A 22,857-nucleotide genomic window follows, 5' to 3' on the forward strand; every position below is an offset into this window, starting at 1 on the left:
ACACTCACCATCAGTGGTACTGTCAACTTCAGCAACTGTGTGCTCAGCTACTGCATCGGTAGTGATCCCCTACTTGGTACCACAGACATTCAGTTGCACAAAGGATCTCTCTATAATGGATGAACCAAAGTCCCTGCTCTTTATGGGTATCAAGTCTCTCTCAGTACCAAGATCTCAATCTCCTGATCACCTTCCTCTGGTAATGCAGGACACTGCACCACTTTCTGTGAATGCTCCTCCACTGGATGAGATGGAGGAGAATGAAGGAGACTTCCAGTCAGTCTCCTCTATTTCTGTTCAGGGTTCTTCAGCATATCCCTTCAGGAACTTACTCTCTGACAGTCACAGGGAAGATCATTATCGAGCGTGGCAGAACCAACCCTGTATGCCATCCCCACTTCCACATGAGTCTCGCTTTGGCCATACTTGGATCCTGGGGCTGCCTATTGGAAACAATTGGCTTGATCACCAGTACCATTTTATAGGGAGGCCAGAGTTATACAGCCTTATCCTCCCCAACCAGTCCCCTCAACACCACAAGAGGAGACGTTTGAGAAACAAGAAGCCGGGGCACATAAGGAGACCACCACTCAAACACCTATTTCATCCTCTTCAGTGGAATCAGTTGCCTCCACCATCATCCATGGCTGATGATTTTCAGCAGTTTTAAGATTTCATAAAGCGGGTAGCTGACTCTCTTCAGATTCTACTCAAAGAGTTCAAGGATTCACAGCACAAACTGTTGGATATCATGTAGTCAGCAACACCCTTTAGAGTGGCATTACCCATCAGTGAGGCACTCCTAGATATAGCTGAGACTGTGTGGCAGACACCTGCCACTATTCTGCCTTCGTGTAAACAGGTGGATAAGATGTATTACGTCCCCCCCTAAGGATTCTGATGTTTTGTTCTCCCATCCTCCACTTGACTCCCTATTGGTGGATGTGGTAAATGAGCATGGTAGGCAGCACTTCTCTAAGTCCACTGTATATGACAAAGACTAGAAAAGACTGGATCTCTTTGGATGAAAGTCCTATATATCAGCAATCCTACAATTCAGGATCGCAAACTATCAGGCAGTCGTGGCCAAATATAATTTTACAAAGTCACAGCTTTTATTGAACATCTGCCACAGTAATATAGGGAGCAATTCCAGTCCATCATCTCTGAAGGCCAATTATTGGCCAGAATTCCTCTTCAAGCATCCTTAGATGCTGCAGGCGCTGCTGCCAGGTCCCTCTCCATGATGGAGTTATGTGCAGGGCATCATGGCTCCAACTCTTGGAGTTTCAGAGAGAAGTACAGAACACTTTGGAGAACCTCCCCTTCATGGTTGTAAACTTTTCTCGGAGACCACAGATGAGTACTTGCACACACTAAAGGATTCTAGGGCTACTTTACAATCCCTGGGCATATATATACCTACAAATAGGAAAAGGTTTAGTAAGTCACAGACTTCCCAGAGATTGTGTCCTGCTCTGTTTTCTGGATTCCACAGAGCTTCCAAACCGCCAAGGAAAAGACGCAGATTCATAGAAAGAGGGCTGCCCAACCACCTAGTCCAGGGATCTCAAACATGCGGCCCATGAGGTTATTTCTGCGGCCTGCAAGCTCCTCGTGGTCCTCCTCTCCCTCCCCCAGCGTTTACCTAGAGCGGCTCTAGCCCGGGGGCAGGGCAGGCTCCCTGCCTGCCTGCCCTACCCCTGCGCCAATCCAAGGAGCTGACAGAACCTGGGGGAGGAGAGGTGCGGTGGGGGTGTTGAAGTTGCTTCAGGCATTGCCCCCAGCAGCTCCCAGTTCCCGGCCAATGAGAGATGCTGGAGGCGGTGCCTGAAGCAACAGCAACACACACACCCCTGTGCTCTTGCTCACCCACATTCCAGCTGTTTCCCGGAGCAGCGCGGGGGCAGGGCAGGCAGGCAGGGAGTGCCGGGTGTGCGCCGGGCCAGAGCGTGCCCCCTGAACCCCTCCTGCAGCCAAACATCTGCCCTGAACCTTTTGCTGCACCCCGACCCCTTGCCACACCCCAACCCACTGCCCTAGCCCCCTGCCACACCCATCACCCCTCCTGCACCCCACACCCCAACTCCCTGCCCTGAGCCTCCTGCCACACCCCTCCTACACTCCAAACCCCTGCCCTGACCCCCTGCTGCACCCCTCATCCCTCCTGCTCCCCACACTCCAACTCCCTGCCCTGAGCCTCCTGCCGCACTCCTCCTACACTCCGACCCCCTGCCCCCCTGCAGCACCCCTCATCCCTCCTGCATCCCACACCCCAACTCCCTGCCCTGAGCTCCTGCCACACCCCACACCCCTCCTGCACCCTCTGGGGGCAGGGAGGGGATGGAGGGGGAGGTGTCAGTAATGCGGCCCTTGGGCCAATGTACTAGTCCTTATGTGGCCCTCGTGGTCATTTGAGTTTGAGACCTCTGACCTAGTCATCTTTGAAGCAACAGTTTAGATGGTTGGTCAAGAGTTTGAATCTTCCCTCACATCTGATTTTACAGCTGCTCCCATTGCCCCCCCTTACTCCCCTTTGGAAGACCAACTTTGCCTATTTCCAACATGCTTGGGGGAGGATCACTACAGGCAAGTGGGTCATAGAGGTCATCACATCAGGTCATACCATGCATTTTATATCACTCCCCACCTTGCATCCCCCTTTCCCATCCCTCTTCAGCATCCCCCTCTTGAGCTTTTGAAGTGACAAGAAGTGAATTCTCTCCTTCAGTTAGGAGCAGTAGAGCCAATCCCTCCTCCTCACAAGGGCAAGGGATTTTACCCAAAGTATTTCCTTGTGCCAAAGAAGGACAGAGGGTGAGAACTGCTCTTAGATTTAAGACTTCTGAACATATTCATAAAGTCTCAAAGGTTCAAAATGGTGACTCTGGAAGTTATAATTCTTAGAATGATGGTCCCTATGTATTCCACTAAGGGTTATACTCAGGCGCCATGCGTCTGAAGCTGGAGATTTTAGAAGTAGTAGTGTCAGTTGGTCCGTGCATGCACCCTTGTTCTGTCTCATAGTTTTGTCAGAGGTGAGGAAGAGCAGGGAGGGCCAGCTTGGCCCTCAGTTCCTTCTTACTGCTGCATGGCCTGAGTTGGAGCCTCTGCTGTTCTTTTGTCTCTTGTGATGCACTTTCTAAAACACATGCTTGTATATAGTTAGTATTTTTGTTGTTTTTACAGTAGTTTAATGTTAGTAGTAGTTTTTAGGATTTGTACAGACTTTGGGGTGCCGTTTACTGGTCTGCTTTCCCCATCACACACATCTGGGTATTGGATTATGCCAAAGACATTGGGGTTCAAGATCTGCGCCTCTGGCCCTCGCTTGTTCTTGGTCAGTGTTGAGCACCAGCATTGCCTTTACTGATTGGGAGAAGCCCACATTGCATCCAGGTGCAGTATCTGCCTCTCCTTCCCAAGCCTTTACTTCCCCACCTGGGAAGGCTGGTCTGTACCTCAAGAAGCACCTCATGGAGGTCACCATGAAGCCACAGTCGGATCCAGGCTGGAGACCCCTCACCCTGTACAATGGCCTGAGTGATCTAGACGCACACCTCCTACCGCAAAGACCCAGTCTGGTTCCACTGGTACCAGTGCTATGGATCCCATTCTGGGGCCTAGTCATCAGGCAAGAAAGCTTATTCATAAGCAAGGCAGTAAATCTTCCTCCAGGCCCAAGAAAGAAACTGCACCGTCCACAACTTCCAGCCACAGAGAAGCAGCATGTTCCAAGGCTTACAAGCACAGCAAGCAGTCACACACACAATTCCGGACCCACCAATTCTGTCCACCGAGTCATATATCCATTCCAGATCAGCACCGCTGAAGTCAAGGGAATTCTCAGTCCTCCATTCCAGCTCTGGTTCTGACTGCGGAGCATGTACCGTTGACATTGGAATTGGCTCCCGAGCCTCATGAACTCTTTGCCTTGGAGGAGGTGACATCTCCACATCTTCAGGTTCAGTCTCCATCTAAGGGGGTATGCTGTCCTACCTTGGACTTACCTCCTTCAGATCATGTTCCTGCCTGCTCCCTTACATCTCCTGCAGTTCTGGCGGTACCGCTATTGGAACCAGGCTCTGACTTCTCAGCATCAGAGGACTCAGATAAAGCGCAGGATCTGCCCCTCCTATACGGTCAATATGACTAGCCGAAGGTTCCGCCAACTCAGTGGCAGTGCTCTTCCTTTCTCCAGCAAAGGAATCATTGGTACCCCAGTCCTGGGACCCTTCCACAGCAACTATTGGCTCCAAGCGCAAGTTCTACAGCCTGCCACTGACGCAGCGTTTCAGAATTCCTCAATTCTTCCATCAGTGGCCCTATGAGCATCCTTGCATACGACAGAATATCTAATGGCCCCGTCCTCTTTCTTCATTGTCATAGCCTTCATTATCTCCTACACAGTCTTTGCAGAAGCAATATTTCTGAGTGCATCTAGAGAGCTGCTAACCAACTTGCCTCATGAGATATACCCGACCCACCCCCTTTGGGGGGCATCTAGCACTCTTTTTTTATCAGCTTGGAGCATGATAATAATGGACAAGTGGGTCCTGGATGTCATTCAACGTGGCTATACAATCGAGTTCACAATGCTGCCTCATCCACATCCCTCACTCTGGCCCTGCCTCAGAAGCCACTCTAATGACAGTATCCTCACCTTAGAAGTGGACTCTGTACTCCAAAGGGGAGCAATAGAACCAGTGCCTGTGGCCTATCAAAGCACAGGGTTCTATTCCATGTATTTCCTGGTTCCCAAGAAGAAGGGCAGGCTGATCTTAGACCTCTGTGGTCTGAACCACTTCCTACGCAAGCCAAAGTTTTGTATGGTCACCCTAGTAGCCATCATATCTTCACTAGAAAAAGACATCTGGTTTATGGGTTTCGTTATGCAGGATGCTTACTTTCATGTAGATATCCATCCTACCCACAGACGTTTCTTGATATTCATGGCAGGCCCTTGACACTTCGAGTACAGGATTCTGCTATTTGACTCACTACTGCACCACAGGTCTTCACCAAAGTTTTCTCTGTAGTGGCAGCCCACCTCTAGTATCAAAGTGTCCTTATAGTCCCTTATCTCGATGACTGGCTGCTAGCAGTGTGATCCAAATGGGAGGTTCAAGCCTCAACCTCTGTGCTGTTCATACTCCTCTCCTTCTAGGTGGTGAGCATAAACATTGAAAAAATGACTTTGGTACCCTCTCAGTCCCTAGAATTCATTGGGGCCTGCATCGATGCAGTCTTCACGCACACCTGTCTACCAGAGGACAGATTCCAGATCCTCCAAGAGCTTATTGACAAGGTGGTCTCCATTCCTTCTGTTCTGGCCAGGGCTTGCCTTTCCTTTCTTGACCTTCACTCGTCTTCGCTTTCACTGCCTGCAGCTGTGGCTCCAGAGGGCCTAGTCTCCCACCCACCATACCATAGATTTCCTACAGACAATACCACCCAACGTTCTCTCCTCCCCAGGTCAGGTCTGCATCAGGATACTGTTCCTTCCATCCTCTTTGAACATAATACTCATTACTGATGCGTCGCTTGCTGGATTCGGCACCCACATGGGCAATCACATGACATGGGACTTGGACTGCTCAAGAATCCTGGATGCACATCAACATCTTAGAACTTCGGGCCACGCATTTCTCCTATCCATTCACTCCTGTCATGTTCTCATCATGTCAGACAATGCTACTGCTGTTTACATCATCAAGAAACAAGGGGGGCACAAGGTCACCAGTACATTGTGCAGAAGCAGTTAATTCTGGGGATTGGTGCATTACCCACAAGATCCTGTTGTCAGCAGCATATCTTCCCAGGACTCCAAACATAAATGTGGAATCTCTCAGCAGGAAATTTTGTTCGATCATGAATAGGAACTCAACAATACTATGGTTGCATACATTTTCGACCACTGGGAGACTCTGACGGAGACCTCTACACCTCCCATACCAACAGCAAATGCACACAGTACTGCTCTGGATGGAGGTGAAGGGGTTGGCACCCTCTCCCAAGGTGATGCCCTAGTCATACACTGGTTGGAATAGATCAGTTATGCCTTTCCTCCCCTACTGCTCCTGCCATGTGTCCTACACAAGATCCAACAGGAGAGAACACCGGCTATTGTGATCGCCCTATTTTGACCTCACCAGTTCTGGGTTCCCCTCTTTCACTGTATGTCAGTGCATCCCCCACTTCTGTTGGCAGCTTCCCTGGAACTCCTCACACGTGATGGCGGCAAGATCAGATATCCTGATCAACAGACATTTCACCTATGAGCTTGATTTTTGGATGGACTCTTCACTAGAGCGTTACAAGACATCCTCTCGAGTAGCAGAAAAGAGTCAGTAAAGTGGTCCTGTAGGACTAAGTGGAAGCATTTCACCTCATAGGCCCAGCAGAGGGGTCTTGCCTCTGAGGGCGTAGACATTCCTCTATTCTGGACTATCTCCTGTCCCTGAAGGCATCAGGACTTGCTCTCAACTCCATCAGGGTGCATATAGCCGCTGTTGATGCCTTGCAACACCACCACCACCCATGGAGGGGCACTCTGTCTTTACACACCCCTTAACTACCAGGTTTTGGAAGGGCCTGCTACAGATTTATCCACCTGTTCAACCCATTGCTCCCCAGTGGGACATTAATCTTGTCTTCTTGGTGTTGATGAAATCACCATTTGAACCTCCTGCTCCCTGTCTGTCCTTTCCATGAAGGTCATCTTCCTGGTAGCTATTACTTCCATGAGAAGAGTAGGCGAAGAGGGGGCCATGATGGCAGACCCCCCACTTTACCATGTTCCATAAGGACAAGGTTTCACTGCGCTTGCACCCCAAGTTTCTGCCAAAGGTTGTATCCTGCTTTCATCTCACTATCCCATATACTTACCTGCTTTCTTTCTGAAGCCTCACACCTCAACGGAGGAACGGCACCTTCACTCCCTCAACATCCACAGAGTCCTGGCCTTCTACTTGCAGAGGACAAGATAATTCAGGAAGTCCCTAGACTGTTTGTTGCTCAAGTGGAAAAGATTAAGGGGCAAACGATAGCCACTCAAAGGATCTCTAAGTGGGTTTCGGGGTGCATTACACTCTGCTATCAGTTGTCAGGACTGTCTCCACCCCTTGGGGTATGAGCACACTCCATAAGGGCACAAGCATCAACTACAGCCGTGCTTCATGGCATGCCACTTACAGACCTATGTAGGGGGGCCATATGGAGTTCAGTACGTACCTTCTCTTCCGATTACACTTTAATATGAGACTACAATGGATGCCTCATTTGGCATGGCTCTTCTCTGTTCCACAGTTCCATCGTCTTCCTCATACCCTTGTCCTAACTAGGTATTGCTTGTTAATCACCCTCAGTGGAATACAGTAGGAACCATCGATCAAAGAAGAAGAGGTGGTTACTTTAATGTAACTGGAGGTTCTTCAAGATGTGTGGTACCTATCTGTATTTCAGTCCCTCTCACCTTCCCCTCTGCTGCGGATCTGTTCCATTTGCAGTGGAGAAGGAACTGAGGATGTGGTTGGTCCTTCCCACCCTTTATCACCTCAGACAAAATAATAAGGCAGAGCAAGGGTGTTTTCAGACCCTACTGCTTTTAAAATCTCCGGCTCTGGACTTATGACACATGTTTATAACACTCAATGGATAACAAATAGGGACCACACATCTCGAAGAATCTCCAGTTACAGGTAAGTAACCTCCTTTTTTTCCACTAGCGAAAGGGGATTGGTCATCAACCCTCGAACTACAAGATACCTATTTTTGTACAACAATACACCCATCACACAGGAATTACGTACACTTAATTATAGGCCAGAATCATTTATGGTATCAAGTGCTCTCTTTTGGTCTTTCCTCGGCCCCAAGGTTGTTCTCAAAGCTCTTGGTGGTAGTGGCTGCTTACCTCCAACAAAAAGCAATCCTAGTCTTTCTGTATCTCAACAACTGGCTACTCAAGGACTGTTTTTGTGAAGCAGTGCTATCTTTCACCCAGATAGCCCTTGCTCTGTTCCAGGAGTTGGGTCTGCAGCTTAATGTAGAAACATCCTTATTAACCCCAGTACAGAAGATAGAATTTGTAGGGGTGCATTTAAACTCATTAACAGCCTGACGCTACCTTCCCTTAGACAGATTTGTAACTTTGTCAGGTCTGGTGTAGGCAATTCAAGGAGCCCTTGGACCACAATAAGTAACTGTCGAGCTCCTGGGACAAAGGGCACCGTATACCTTTGTGATCAATCACTCAAGGCTACCCCTCTGCTGCTTCCAGGATTGGCTCAGAGACAACTTGTATAGACAGGTGATGGTTCCTCTACAAGTGAAGAAGTCCCTAGACTGGTGGAAGGATCAACTCAATCTCTGTGCAGATGTTCCTTTCTGTCACTGAAATCCATCAGTGACTTTAACAGACATATCACTTCTGGAATGGGGAGCCTACCTCAGTGCCCTGACAACTCAGGAAACCAGTCTCCACATCAATCTATTGAAGATCAGGGCTGTCAGGAGAGTTTGCCTTCATTTCTTACCCTTTATCAAGGGTGAATCAATCAGGGTCATGATGGACAATGTATCCTGCATAGTCTATATTAACAGCAGGGAGAAGCAAGATCCCTCTCCCTGTGTGCCAAAGCTATGAAACTATGGCACTAGTGCATAACTTATCAGATCCAGATTTCAGCAGTCTACCTCCCAAGTGTTCAGAACACCACAGCCAATGTCCTCAGAAGGCACTTCTCACAGGACTGCGAAGGGGAGCTAGACACCAAAGTTCTCCACAGCATATTCCAAAGATGGTGGATCTCTTGGCCACCTCCAGAAACAGGAAGTGCCCTCTCTTCTGCTCAAGAGTGGGTGTGGGCCACCAATCCCTAGGAAATAACTTTCTTCTGTCTTAGAAGAAAGTGTTCTATGTGTTTGCTCCATTGCCACTGATATTAAACTTGGTGAACAGGATGAGACAGGACAGAGCCAAAATTATCCTAATAGTGCCAACCTGGCCAAGACAAGCTTGATTCTTTTACCTATTTCACCTAGTGTGCAACCATAATTCAGGCTTCCAACCATTCCTCATCTCTAGTCGAAGGATGCCAGTCACGTTTTTCGTCCCCATCCTAGTGCTTCTCCACCTTAGGGCATGGTGGAAGTACAACAGGTGTTACTGAATAGTAGAAAGAGGTCAACCTGTGCTATTTACCTGCAGAAATGGAAGAGATTCTTCCACTGATGTTGTCCTCACTGCCTCCTGCCTGAGTCGAAGACACTTTAAGTCATCCTGGATTTATCTGTTGGATCTGAAGAAATCAAGGTTATCAGTTAGTTTGATTAAGGTTCATCTGGCCACAATATCAGCCTTTCATCCTCTGGTAGAAGGATTCTCCATTTTTGCTCACCCTGTATCTAGGTTATTAAGAGCCTGGGGAATCTCTATGGCCACATTAGGGACTCCACTGCAACCTGGGACCTCAACTTGCTATTTTGAGACAGTCATTTGAATCTATGGCAATCAGTTCTCTGTTCCTTTTATCTGTGAAGACAGCCTTTTTAGGAGCCATTATGTCAGCCAGTAATGTCGAGGAGATTGGTGCCTTGGTGACTCTTTGCAGGAATCTTATTTTCATACCCTGCATGTTAGAAAAGCTTTGGCTTTCTACGTAGTTAGGACCAAGCAATTTAGAAAGTCACTTAGGCACTTCATCTCCTTCACGGATAGATCCAAGGGGTTTAGATCTCTCCTCAGAGACTATCAAGATGGATATCTCAATGTATTCTCACTTGCCATGATGCTGCAGGCGTTCATCCCTCCCAAAGGTAATAGCACATGGGACCAGATCACAGGTAACATCTACAGCATTATTTAAGAATGTTCAGAATCTGAAATATGTAGGGTGGCTACATGAGCTTCGATACATATATTTTTGAACATCAACCCTGATCCATGCCACCAGATTTGATACTACCTTCAGTTCTGCACTAACTTTCTAAACTCCTTGCTCCGTCTGGGGATATTGCTCAGAAGTCACCTGAAGCGGAGCACCCAGAGGGATACTACTACTTGAAGAAGAGGCAGTTACTGGGTGCAGAAACTGCAGTTCTTCAAAATGTGTCCCCCGACGAGTGCTCCACTACAACCCTCCTTCCCCTTTGTTTAGACTGGTCTCTATGGGACATTTGGGTGAAGAAGAAACTGAGGGTGGTTCACCCACATGCCGCTATATAGTCTCAGTGTTCAGCATGAGGTGGCAAAGCATGCATGTGTGCGCCGAACAGATACTGCTAACTGAAAATCTTCAATCAAGGACTCAAGAGGCGCAGGTGCACCTGAAGTGGAGGGACACATCTCAAAGAACCACAGTTACTGCAGAAGGTGAGTAACCTCTTCTTCAATGTTTGCAATGCACCTATAGAGGACTTTTTACCTTAGTCTTTCTAAGGGTGCTAAGTTATTTTGACATCTGAGATCTCCATTCAGTTGATAACATGATAATGGGTTATTTTTGTTTCCAGCCAACAGTATTAATGTGCAGCCCAAAGAGTGGAAGGCTGGTTGTTTGTAATTAAAATTTTTTTAAAAAGGAGAAAACAAAGCCATGTTGGGAAGTATTAAATATCTTGACAAAGTTTTTTCTCTTTAATGATCAGACGGGGTCTAATGGAGGATGATGCTGAGCCCATCTTTGAAGATGTAATGATGTCCTCACGAGGTCAGCTAGAGGATATGAATGAGGAATTTGAAGACACCATGGTCATTGATCTGGTCAGTAAGGCTTGAGTGTTAATAACAAGTTTTAAATGGGTCAGGATAGTTAAAGGGTAAGAAACTACAAAATCAGCTTCTCAAAATGGTCTGCCTGCCTTCCAGTTTTTTGAGCACCTGATTGAGGGAGGAGATTGGAGGGCCATCAACTGTAAGTGCGGACCCCACTGATCCCCTAATCATAGAAATGCAGGAACTGTTATTCAGCCACAGCTCCTTCCAGTTTAATGTGCTATTCTAGGTTGTAACAAGTACCCAGTGCTTAAAGAAGGTTAAAAAACCTCACCATAATATATCTCGCCAGTTGTGAGAACATTCTTTCCTAATAGGAGATCTGCTTATACCCCAAAGCATGAGATATAATTTCCCTTGTATTGTTGTGATGGGTGACTGTAACTGGGTCTCTTCCTCTGCCTCCCTTGCTGCAGCTCCCTGCTGTCTCAAAAAGCACTCTGAGCCTCCTGGATGCAGCACCCGTGGCTTTTTATTTACACACGGTTCCCACCACCAGTGATTCTATTTACAGGTCTTACTCTCCTCCTCCTCCTTTACAGGGAGTCTGCCCCAGCCTGGAGACTGCAGGGCCTCTGGCTGTTCTCTCCCCCCTCCCTTCCTCTGGCAGCCAGCCAGCCTTTATGGCCCTTGAGCCTGCAGGCCCACAGGTGCAGCCCGTTCAGAGGCCAGGCACCAGGCTTCTCCCCAGCCCCAATCCATTTCACCTGATTGGGGCTGGCTGAGCAGGGGCTAATTAGCTGCCTCTGCAGCAGCACCCTGCTACATACCTCCCCCCTTAAGCCGGTGCCAGGCCTGGTCGCCTTCGGCCTCTCTTCCCTCGGCTCGGGATGTTACTATGTGGTGGGGCTGCCTGCTCTATGGAGAGGCCCCCAGGACCAACCCTTTGGGGCTTTGGCACACCCCACCCACAAAAGGTACATTGGGTACGGGGTGGGGCACCCCACAGGTCCACGCTTACCCAGAGGTCCTCCCACCATTCACATGGCTGGGCCTGCCGCTCCAGAGGCTCCGGAGGCTCCTCCTCCCATTTCCCTGGAGTTGTTGACTCCGAGCCCCCTGCCCTGAGTCGGCGCCCCGCTTCCGGGCCAGGCCTTTCACCTCTGTGCTGTGGGGCCTCCCCGTGTGGGGTGTCTTTAATCTCCCCCCGGGCGTCCTCCCCCGGAAGCTTCCTGATCTTCCCAGCCATTCCCTCTGGTTTGTTATCTTGGCTTTGTTGTCTAGGCTTTTTCAGCTGTTCCCCTGGAGGTTGCAGGTCTGCCCCTTGCTCCGGGTCCACCTCCCCCAGGGTCAGGCTCCCCCTTTCCAGGGTCCTCTTTCCCTTCTTCCACTTTAATGGTCGCTCCCCTCCGGCCGACCTTCCATTTAGGGGAGAGCGCCAGTCCTGCCCTAAGAGCACGGGATAAGCTAACCCTTCTAGTACCTCCAGCCGCTTCCAGGCAAACCGTCCGTTTACTTCGAGTGGTACCTGGGCCACGGGACAATACTCCCTATCCCCGTGGATGCATTCCACACACATCCGTTTCCCAGGGATAAGCCACCGCGACCTCACCAAGCGCCGCTGTACAAAGGAGCAGGCGGAGGCCGTGTCCACTAGACCCCGCTGGAGCTTTCTCCCTACCCTCACCGGGACTGTGTCCAACCCACGCCTCCTTTTCTGCGCCCCACTCCAGGTCCAGCCACAAAAGTCCACCACCCCACACTCCATCACCGAGCAGTCCCGACTTTTGTGTCCCAGCTTCCCGCACCGCTAACACTGGGCTGTCCTGGGCGGCTAAGGGTCCCCTAGGGCTCTTCCCGTCGCTTGTCCAGCGGCTCCCCTCCCTCTCTGTGTTCACGGGGCTTCCTACCCCCCTCTGGATCCTGCAGGGCTCAAGGTTCCCACGTTGGAAGGTCCACCTCCGTATATTCCTCGGTCCTTTGTACCGCTGCTTCCAGAGTGGCCGGCTGGTGTCGCCGCACCCTACCTGCACACTGTCTGGGAGGCCTTGTAAAAACTGCTCAAGGATCACCTGGTCCGTTATCTGGTCCACCGTGTGGGCACCGGGCCTCAACCATCAGGTTGCCCAGTCCGTTAATTTCTGTGCAAAGGCCCAGGGTCGCACATGCCCTGCCCACCGGGCTGCCCGAAACTTCTGGCGGTATTTCTCGGCCGACAGTCCGAGGCGGTCTAAAATCATCGCCTTCACCACATCGTAATCCCTGGCTTGGATCTCTGTCAGGGCCATATAAGCGGCCTGCGCCTCCCCGGTGAGATACGGGTCCAGCCGCAGGGCCCATGTAGTCTGGTCCCAACCGGTGCCTACGGCCACCCGTTCAAAAGTGCCCAAAAAGGCATCGGGGTCATTGGCGGGGGCCATTTTACAAAGGGTGAGGCCTGGGGTCCGGGTACCATCCCCCTCTGCAGGAGCTGTTGCTGCGCCATCGACTGCTCCTTTGTGAAATCCTGGAGGGCCTTCTGTTGCTCTGCCTGCCAGACGAGGAGGGCCTGCCGCTCCACCTGGTGAGACTCCTGCAAAGACTGTAGCGTCTTCTGCATTTCAGTTTGTTGTTCTGCTAGCCATTGCAGGGTGTTCTCCATGCCCAGGCCACCACACTGCGTCTATGGCGCTGGATCCCGGACAAGCCCCCACGTGTAACCGGGTCTCTTCCTCTGCCCCCCCTTGCTGCAGCTCCCTGCTGTCTCAAAAAGCACTCTGAGCCTCCTGGATGCAGCACCTGTGGCTTTTTATTTACACACAGTTCCCACCACCAGTGATTCTATTTACAGGTCTTACTCTCCTCCTCCTCCTTTACAGGGAGTCTGCCCCAGCCTGGAGACTGCAGGGCCTCTGGCTGTTCTCTTACTGCCCCCTTCCTCTGGCAGCCAGCCAGCCTTTATGGCCCTTGAGCCTGCAGGCCCACAGGTGCAGCCCGTTCAGAGGCCAGGCACCAGGCTTCTCCCTAGCCCCAATCCATTTCACCTGATTGGGGCTGGCTGAGCAGGGGCTAATTAGCTGCCTCTGCAGCAGCACCCTGCTACAGTTGCTAATTATTCATAGTAGTAGCAGTACAAGTGCCTCACTCATACAAATGGTCTTTTTTTTAAATCCAGTAACTGCGTTTGCCTCAGTGACCTCTTGTCACAGTACTGGCTGGCTATGTACTGCCTAGTATTTTCTTTTACTGATTCTGAATTTACTGTCATTTTAATTTTGAATGTGGTTGATTCGTATTATGCAAAATGAGGAAAAGGAAGGACGGATCAGCTTTCACTGTACATTTGCATACCTCAGCCAAGCTCCTCTTATCCTAGCCATCCTAAATAATCGTAGGTCACATTTTCAATCTTAGGTGTTTGAAGTTACATGTCTAACTTTAAGCAGTCAGCGTGTTGTAAGGTTGGTTCCTAAGAGCTCTGCTTTTCTGCAGGGATGTCAGTAACAATTTAGTTGCTGCCTCAGAAGGCTTAGCAGCTGTTAGCACTCCTAGCATCCTGCAAGGTTGTTTTTTTAAATCGCTTTTTTGTGAGTAATCCAATAAGAGAGGAGATAAAGGGTTTGGTCCAGGTCCCATTCAGGTCAGTTGAAAACTCCCATTGACTTGAATAGCCCAAAGGGAACAAATATTCCCTAACACAGACTACACTGTATTCAGGCCTTTTTCAAAAGTCTGATTTATTTACTATAGTTGCACTCCAATTTCAAAGCTGGACTGGCATGCGAGAAAGGTAAATCTTAGATGTGAAGAGTACCAGAGAGTTTCATGAACCCCAGTCTATGGCCCTGATTCTGGAAAGCATCCCTATTCAGGAAGAGCACATAAGCAAGTGCTTAAAGTTAAGCACATGCTTAAATCAGATTGGAAACAACTGGAGTTAAGCATAAGTGTGTGCTTAAGTACCTACCTGCATTGGGGCCTATATTAGGCCTGGTCTAAGCTTAGCAGTTAGGTCAACATAGCTATGGAGCTCCAGGGTATGAAAAATTCATACCCCTAAGCACTGTAGCTATCCCAACCTAACCCCTTGTGAAGACACAGTGAGATTGATGGAAGAATTCGCTACAGTGCCATAGCTGTGCTGCAGTAGTGCCTATAGTGTAGACGTGGTTTTAGTATCTAGAAATCCTTGCCAAACCCACCTCACCAGAAGAAGCCACTAACATGCTTCTGTATATTGTATGTATCCTGTACTTACTTTTATTTTATGTGACATGAACATAGTATGTTACTCTAAATGAGGAACTATTCTTACTTCAATATAGAGAGCAATTCAATAAATGACTTCTTCTTCCAGCCACCTTCAAGAAACAGACGAGAACGAGCTGAATTGAGGCCGGACTTCTTTGACTCTGCAGCTATCATTGAGGACGATTCAGTAAGACTTTATTTAGCATTGTTTGCCATTTGTTTGAGGTTTTTTTATTTTACTTCCAAAGTTAACTGATGTTTTTTAATCATTTTTCTAGGGATTTGGAATGCCTATGTTCTGAAGTCTGGGGAAGACGTTTTACAAATTTGGAACTCTATTGTTTAGAGCTAGAGGCCTATATACTGTGATAGCTTGTATGAAAACCACATTTTTGATGTGATATGGTTTGATTTTTAACCAAATGAATAAGGTCAATCCCATTTTGTAGTGAAGGAGAAGAGGACCTTCTTAATGATACAAAGGAATGTTGGCCAGTCCAATCACCTCAGAAAGGCTGACCTAAAAGAATCATTTGTATCCCTGTTCTTGACTGTCCTTATACAAATGTTTTTTTTCTGGATGGGAAGGGAGTTTTAAATTGTTAAGACAGCTGTCAAAATAAACACTGTTCTACACATGTTTTCTGAAAACATTGAATGAAAACAAAAAACTTTTTAACTTTATTTTTCTGCTGTACATTTTAAAACTGTTTTAACATTTGCCTTTTTATGTTTTAAAAGCTAGCCATTTTTATTAAACCTATGCCTGTCAGCAACTGACTAGCAATGATGCTATAAGCAGGTCATCCTGGCTGCAGAAATGTGTTTTTAAACACACTGGATTTGATTAACAGTATGGTACGTGTATATCCTCTCATAGGCATTGAAAAGAGCAGAACACTCTTACAAAAGAAGTTAGAATTCTAATGAAGTGCATCTCTGCCAAAAAAGTCAGATTCTGATATGATAAACCCAGATTTTATACTCTTGAGAAGATTTATTTTTATTTATAATGGGGCATAAAATAAGAGATGTCCATGAAGCCACTTTTCCAACAGATGCTGTGTAACATTCATTTTATATAGCACTAGGGGACACAAAAACAGTACATTTTCTATTGGTACTTGCTCTGTGCATTTTTAGCAACTTATACCAGCAAATAAAGTATTCTCAGTAAAACACACAAATGGTTCTCAAGTAGTCACTTTGCTGTTTTTACTACCTATTTCGTGCCCTGCCAATCCAAGGTACATAAACAGCAACTTTCCTATATAAAATAGATCAAGGGTGGGGAGGGGGGGAAGGAATCGCTTTAGCATTCTAAAAGCAATTTTAACTGTACCATATAAAAATGTCTACTTTCCATGCCGCAAATACCCTTTTGTGCTATTTTTGTAAATTAATTTTGCCAGTTAGAAGTACTGTATGTGCTGCATAGAAATTTGTGCTTAGATGGTGAAGTTCTTAAGCTTACAATGGAATACAGCTACATTTTCAGTGTTAACTGTGCATATTAAGAGTAATTCTTTGAAAAATACAGATTTTCAAAAAAGTAAAGAAAACCCAAAAAGTTCTCAGCTAATTCATTGTAATAAGAGATGTTCAGTGTCTTCAATGATTTGGAATCTCATTATGCTTAGATTTTATGACTGCCTAGTAGCTGCTACTGTAGTTTAAAACTGGCCTGATATTCAGAGGTGCTGAACACCCACAACTCCCACAGACTAAAGCACCTCTGAAAATTAGCACCAAAACATTAATCTTCCTTTCTGAGTTTGAATGTTAGCATTTGAGATACAAAGCATATTGACCCACTTCAAGCACAGCAGGTTTAGAGTTGCTTTTATTAGCAACTGCAAAGTTATCGTGGAGCTTTCTCTTTTACGAAGTCATTTGGAAAAAAACAACATGTACACCTAGTACTTACCTTTGGGGAAGGAAAAACAACTAATGTAAAAACAAATCATTCTTTTCATTCTTTTAATAGCTGAGATTTTTCTCAATGTGTACAGTTCTCAGAAAGACTTGGTTGCCAAAAATGTTTAACGTGGTAATTCAGCCATTCCTCAAGTGTAGATGGGTAACTATTGCAACAGCCCCTGAGGTTACTGGATTATTTCTTTATAACTAGGCTGCAGGTTACCCCCAGGGGGTACAGGGTGGGCAGGAATGGCTGCATTATCATGTCAGCACTGTAGTTCTGTGAGCATAGTAGCATAATAAATGCTGCATGGTTTGAGTCATAGTCACAGATAAACCTCGTGCTTCACAGTCCTCTGTGTGGAAAATTGAACCCTGAGTTATAGATTGTAGACTACTATATAACACAACAAAGATCACTTGGACAGCCCCTCCAATGGTTTCCAGTTCAGTTTGCAGTCAATAGGTTTTTTGTATTAAGAGTGTCTCCTTGATTGGTTTTGCTAGTAATTCTGTAAATTGTACATTTACAATATGAGGTTTTTTTTTCCTTTTTGTACAATTTAAAACTGATGCTTCACCTTTCCTTTAATAAACTATTCAAAGTCATGTGTGTGTGGTGAGCATCCTCTTCGCCATACATCATTTTAAAATAGCATCTGGCCAGTCATCGCAGAACATTCCCAAAGTTAAGGTTGAAAGGCAGCTTTCCCTTTAAGCTCCAAATCCCTTTCCAGACTCCATGTGGCTATTGCTCATGCTCAGGGCTAAGGAGATTTGTGTTTGTTTGTTATTTGCAGTAAATCTGATGAGAATTTTGAACTATTACAGGCTTTCACATTAGAGAACAGCAATGTCTTTGCCATGATTCAAAGACACATTTCAGGTGAATTACACTCCTTTCATTTGAGCTTTAAGTAACCATGCAGGTAGAGTACAGGAATAATTCAGAAATAAAAAGTTTTAACATTCCAATAGGCTGGAGTTTGTGCTAAAGATTTACAAATTCACCAAGGTGACTGATGTCTCTTCCACTGCTACTGAGAGTCTGAAAATCTGGCATGACTTTCATCAATGCCAGCTGTGAATGTACTCGCTTCTACAGTGTCAGGGAGAACTTTTTGAGGTATCTGCTGTTACTGGTTCTCAAAGATAATTGGTTGAACTAGTGAAGATGCAGTGTGGACCAAGGGGTAGTGTACTGAGCTAAGATTCAAGGGACCTGCATTTTGTTCTAGGTCTACCATTAGCAGGTTGGGTGATCTTGCTCATGTTGCATCACCTCTCTGGCCTGGATCTACAAAGGGACTTGGACATTGCAATACTACGCAGCATGATGCCTAGCAAATCTCAGGAACATCACTTCAGTTCAAATAGCTTGAGCTAGGCTCCCTATACAATGAATAGAGAGAGATAGGATGTGATCCGTAAAATGTGATCCACAAAAGCCAGCATATGGGGCAGGGAGCTGCCTGAGCTGGCCAGTGGGAGATGATGATAAGGGTACATGCTAAGCCTCGTCTTTCTCATGGAGAGAGCCACTTATCTCTGCTAGTGAGTCACAAATGGAAACAAGCTACTTGGAGTCAGGCAGCTTAGGCACATAAGCATTTCTTGTGGGAATGAGTTAAGCACCTGCCTCATTCTTCGCACACGGGAGGCGAAGGTGGGGAGGAGCTGGTACCCACCTTATACCTTTTAACCCAGTGATTTAGAGCACTGGCCTGGGATGTGCAAGACCCCTGGTCAATTCCCCCTCTCTGCCAAAGGAGAGGTGAAAGAATTTAAACAGACATCTGTCTCTCAGGAGGATGCTCTAACCACTGAGCTCTGGACTGTTCTGATATGGAGGACATTTCTCACTTGTCACTTCCATTGATGATGTTCCAGTTTTGATAAATAATGATGGGAGCATGGTGACTGAGCCTAGTGTCTTCCACCTCCCAGGTGGGTTCCCTAACCACTGGACTATAGGGTCATTCTCTCTTCCTTGCTTTCTGACCTGGTGGAAGGTAAAAGTTGGGAAAATGAGTCACAAATCCACCCAATTTAGGCTTAATCAATTTTCCTATTTATAAATTTCATACAGAATTATTGTCACATATGGTGTCTTCACATACATTTATGCCATATATATAGGGCACTACCAAATTCACGGCCATGAAAAACGCATCACGGACCGTGAAATGTGGTCTCCCCCCAGGAAATCTGGTCTTTTGTGTGCTTTTACTTTATACTATACAGATTTCACGGGGAGACCAGTGTTTCTCAAATTAGGGATCCTGACCCAAAAGGGAATTGCAGGGGGGTTGCAAGGTTATTTTCGGGGAGGGTCGCAATATTGCCATCCTTACTTCTGCTCTGCCTTCAGAGCTAGGCAGCTGGAGAGGAACGGCTGTTGGCCGGGCGTCCAGCTCTGAAGGCAGTGTGCCACCAGCAGCAGTGCAGAACAAAGGGTTGCAATACCCTACCATGCCTTCCTTACTTCTGTGCTGATGCTGCCACAAGCAGCAGTGCAGAGGTAAGGGTAGCAATACTGCAATCCCCGCTACAATAACTTTGCAACTTCTCCCCCCCCACACTTTTTTTTTGGGTCAGGATCCCTACAATTACAACACTGAAATTTCAGATTTAAATAGTTGAAATCATGAAATTGATTATTTTTTAAAAACTTATGACTGTGAAATTGACCAAAAATGGACCATGAATTTGGTAGGCCCCTACAGATAAATAATAACAGTCCAAGTTACCACATTCCGGGTGTGACATTCCGCAATACAATTCAGACTAGTGAGGGGCTGTGTCATCCCTGAACTTGGAAAATGAGGGGGGGAATCTCTGGGGTGTTTGTCCCTCCTTTTTCTACTTTCAGTCCCTCTCTTGAAAAACATTTCCAGCTGAGATCCAGGAGACAAAAAGTCTGTGTAGAAGAATGTTCCCTGCTCGTTTTTTTTTTCTTGTTCAATTTTCCTTTGTTCTCCGTCTCTGCTTGATGATCTTGTTTACTGCTTAAATGCAAATTAAGGCAAGCACACATTCCTTAATTTATTTAGGATAGACCTGACTTCGGCTTGGGCAGAATTGTGGGGTTTGGAACATGTGTTAACAACATCAGAGAGGGGAGATTTGTAACTTCACATACAATGTTGCCACATGTATTTTACCAGGACAATATTGACCAGCAAATTAAGAATTTTTTCAAATGATACCTTACAAGTCATACTTTGTACAGAGATTATTACAACAGCATGTAGGGTGTAAATACAGAGATACAGTCCATCTCACCTCACTCCCTTAAAAAGCTGCAGTAGGATTAGCTATTGGCTGACCTGGAGGCAGCAGGTCAGGGCCCTCTTTCCTGGACATGGCATCTTCCACCATCGTTTCTTTTCTTTTTATATATACAGTTTGCATATCAGTGTCTGAAGCATCTATACACGGTTCAGACACTTCGTCAAAAGCTAGACTAGAGAGAAAAAGCTTTCCAGACAAAATTTTTCTTTACCTTATCAAAACCCTCCTGACATGTCTTTGTCCATACTACTTTGTTAGGCTCAGTCTTTTTATAGAGATCTGTGATTGCAGATACAATGTCATTAAATCCACACACAAACTTTCTGTAATAGTCTACCAGTCCTATGAAAAATTGGACCTGATTTTTAGTTTGGGATTGCAGACCAATTTACAGTGCCTTCAACTTTCATGGGATCCGGGGATATTTGACATTCACCTACCTGGTGTCCCAAATAAGGAATTCTGGCTGCCCCAGTTTTACGCATAGAGGATTTTACGGTTAAGCTTGCCTTTTTGAGCTTTGACAGCACAATTTCCAAATGTTTTTTGTGATCAGACCATATGTTGCTAAACACTGCAATGTCGCTGACATATGCCCTTGCAAAATTCTGAAAATCATTTCACATTTGGTTGACCAGCCTCTGCAAAGTGGCTTCTGTATTAACTAAAGAAAATGGCAACATTTTGAACTCAGAGTCCCATATCAGTGATGAAAGCAAATTTTTTCTGTGCTTCCTTGTCTAAAGGAATTTGCCAGTAACCTCTAGTTAAATTCAAAGAGCTGAGATATTTGGCTTTGCTCAAAATGTCCTGTATGTCATCAGTTCTAGGCCTGGGGCATACATCTGGTACTGTGACAGGACTGAGTTTTCTATAATTAACACAAAGCTTTACAGTGTTATCTTTCTTAAGGACCATGCCAACAGGTAATGCCCAATAGCTGTCAGACTCTTTAATTACTTCCAGGTTTAACATGTTTTGTACTGCTGAACGAATTTGTTCCTGCATCTTGCCAGTGGCACTGTAGGGTCACTGGGAAGTGGCTGTGTCCTTCTGTAATGATTTTATGAGTCAACAAGTGTATCCCTCATCATGTCTTTTAACTCTCTTCTGAACCTTTGTACATATTAAATTACTGGTTCTCCGTCTGCCTCAGTGTTAGAGCTATTGCCTGAGGATATCTGGTGGCAAAATCCACCACCACCAATATATATTTCTTCCCCCTTTGGCTGGTATGTGGCAAAGGGCCCACACTGTCCATTGCTACTCTCAGAAATTCCTCTTGGACAACAGCCAATGAGTATAGAGGAAGTTTCTCCGCATGTTCCAGTCAGACCTTCTACTCTCATCTCTCTGTGACGCATAAAAAAAACAAAAAAGCCAGTTTTTAGCATTGTACATAGTGTAATAGACCCAGGCCAGTTGGGAACAGCAGAGTAGTAGAAGGGAAATATACTGGCCAGTGGATAAGCAGTTTTCTGTTCCCTGAGTGACCAGAGCAGGGGCTGCTCCAGGCTAATGAGAACACCTGACTCCAATTAACCTGCTAAGAGTCAGGTGAGGCTGTTAAGCACCTGACTCTAATTAAGGCCCCTCTGTTGCTATAAAAGGGCTCACTCCAGTCAGGCCAGAGGGAGCCAGAGGAGAGGAAGTGCGTGCAAGAAACTGGGAGCAAGAGGCATGCAAGAAGCTGAGAGTGAGTAGACATACTGCTGGAGGACTGAGAAGTACAAGCGTTATCAGACATCAGGAAGAAGGTCAGGTGGTGAGGACAAAGAAGGTGTTGGGAGGAGGCCATGGGGAAGTAGCCCATGGAGCTGTAGCTGTCGCACAGCCGTACTAGGAGGCACTCTAGACAGCTGCAGTCCACAGGGCCCTGGGCTGGAACCCGGAGTAGAGGGTGGCCCGAGTTCCCCCCCAAACCTCCCAACTCCTGATCAGTCACAGGAGGAATTGACCTGGACTGTGGCTTCTACCAGAGGGGAAGGTCTCTGGGCTGTTTCCTGACCCACAGGGTAAATCTGTGAGGCAAGCGAATCCACCAATAAGCGCAGGATCCACCAAGGTAGAGGAGGAACTTTGTCGCAATAGTTAATTTTTGTTGTTGTTTTACTGTAGTTTCAGGACTTTGGGATGCCTTTTTTGATGGTCCCTCTTCCGCTTCCCCACCCCCAATCCTCCTCCCCCCCCACACACACACCTGGGTTCTGGATTATGCCTAAGATGCCGGGGATCAAGATCTGCACTTCCTGCCCGCGCTCATTCTTGTCAATGCTGCTTTTACTGCTTGAGAGAAGCCCACATTGCATCTAGGTGCAGTATCTGCCTCTCCTTCTCAAGCCATACCTGAGAAGGCCTGGCTCTCCACCTCAAGAAGAACCTCACAGAGGCTGTCATAAGGTCGCAGTGGGACCCAGGTTAGGGAATCCCCCCATACATTGTTCTGAAAAACCCAGGCATGTGCCTCCTACCACAGAGACCCAGTCCGGTTCCACCAGTATTAGTACTAGGGACCCTGTGCCGGGGCCTAGTCATTAAGCATGGCACTAAGTCTTCCTCCAGGCCCAAGAAAGACAATGCACCTTCCACAAGTTCCAGCCATGGAGAAGTGGCTTGTTCTAAAGCTCACAAGCACAACAAGAAGTCGCATAGTCCACCAGACTCACCGGTTCTGTCCATCGAGCCATGTATGCCTT

At 46.8% G+C, this 22,857-nt stretch overlaps 1 protein-coding gene across 4 annotated transcripts in view; it reads left to right on the forward strand.

Annotated features, from left to right (window-relative positions):
* Positions 1 to 17,476, forward strand: part of STAG1 (stromal antigen 1) — a 348,090-nt gene extending 330,614 nt beyond the window's left edge. For all 4 annotated transcript variants that reach the window (XM_030574674.1, XM_030574672.1, XM_030574676.1 and 1 more), the window contains 3 exons: positions 10,651 to 10,765; positions 15,054 to 15,134; positions 15,226 to 17,476. In XM_030574674.1, the coding sequence (XP_030430534.1) occupies positions 10,651 to 10,765; positions 15,054 to 15,134; positions 15,226 to 15,249 (220 nt within the window). In that variant the 3' untranslated portion in view covers positions 15,250 to 17,476. The remainder of the gene's footprint in view (positions 1 to 10,650; positions 10,766 to 15,053; positions 15,135 to 15,225) is intronic.
* The last annotated feature ends 5,381 nt before the right edge of the window (positions 17,477 to 22,857 follow it).

The sequence above is a fragment of the Gopherus evgoodei genome, chromosome 9 (assembly GCF_007399415.2).
Source record: "Gopherus evgoodei ecotype Sinaloan lineage chromosome 9, rGopEvg1_v1.p, whole genome shotgun sequence".
NCBI classification, from domain to species: domain Eukaryota; kingdom Metazoa; phylum Chordata; order Testudines; family Testudinidae; genus Gopherus; species Gopherus evgoodei.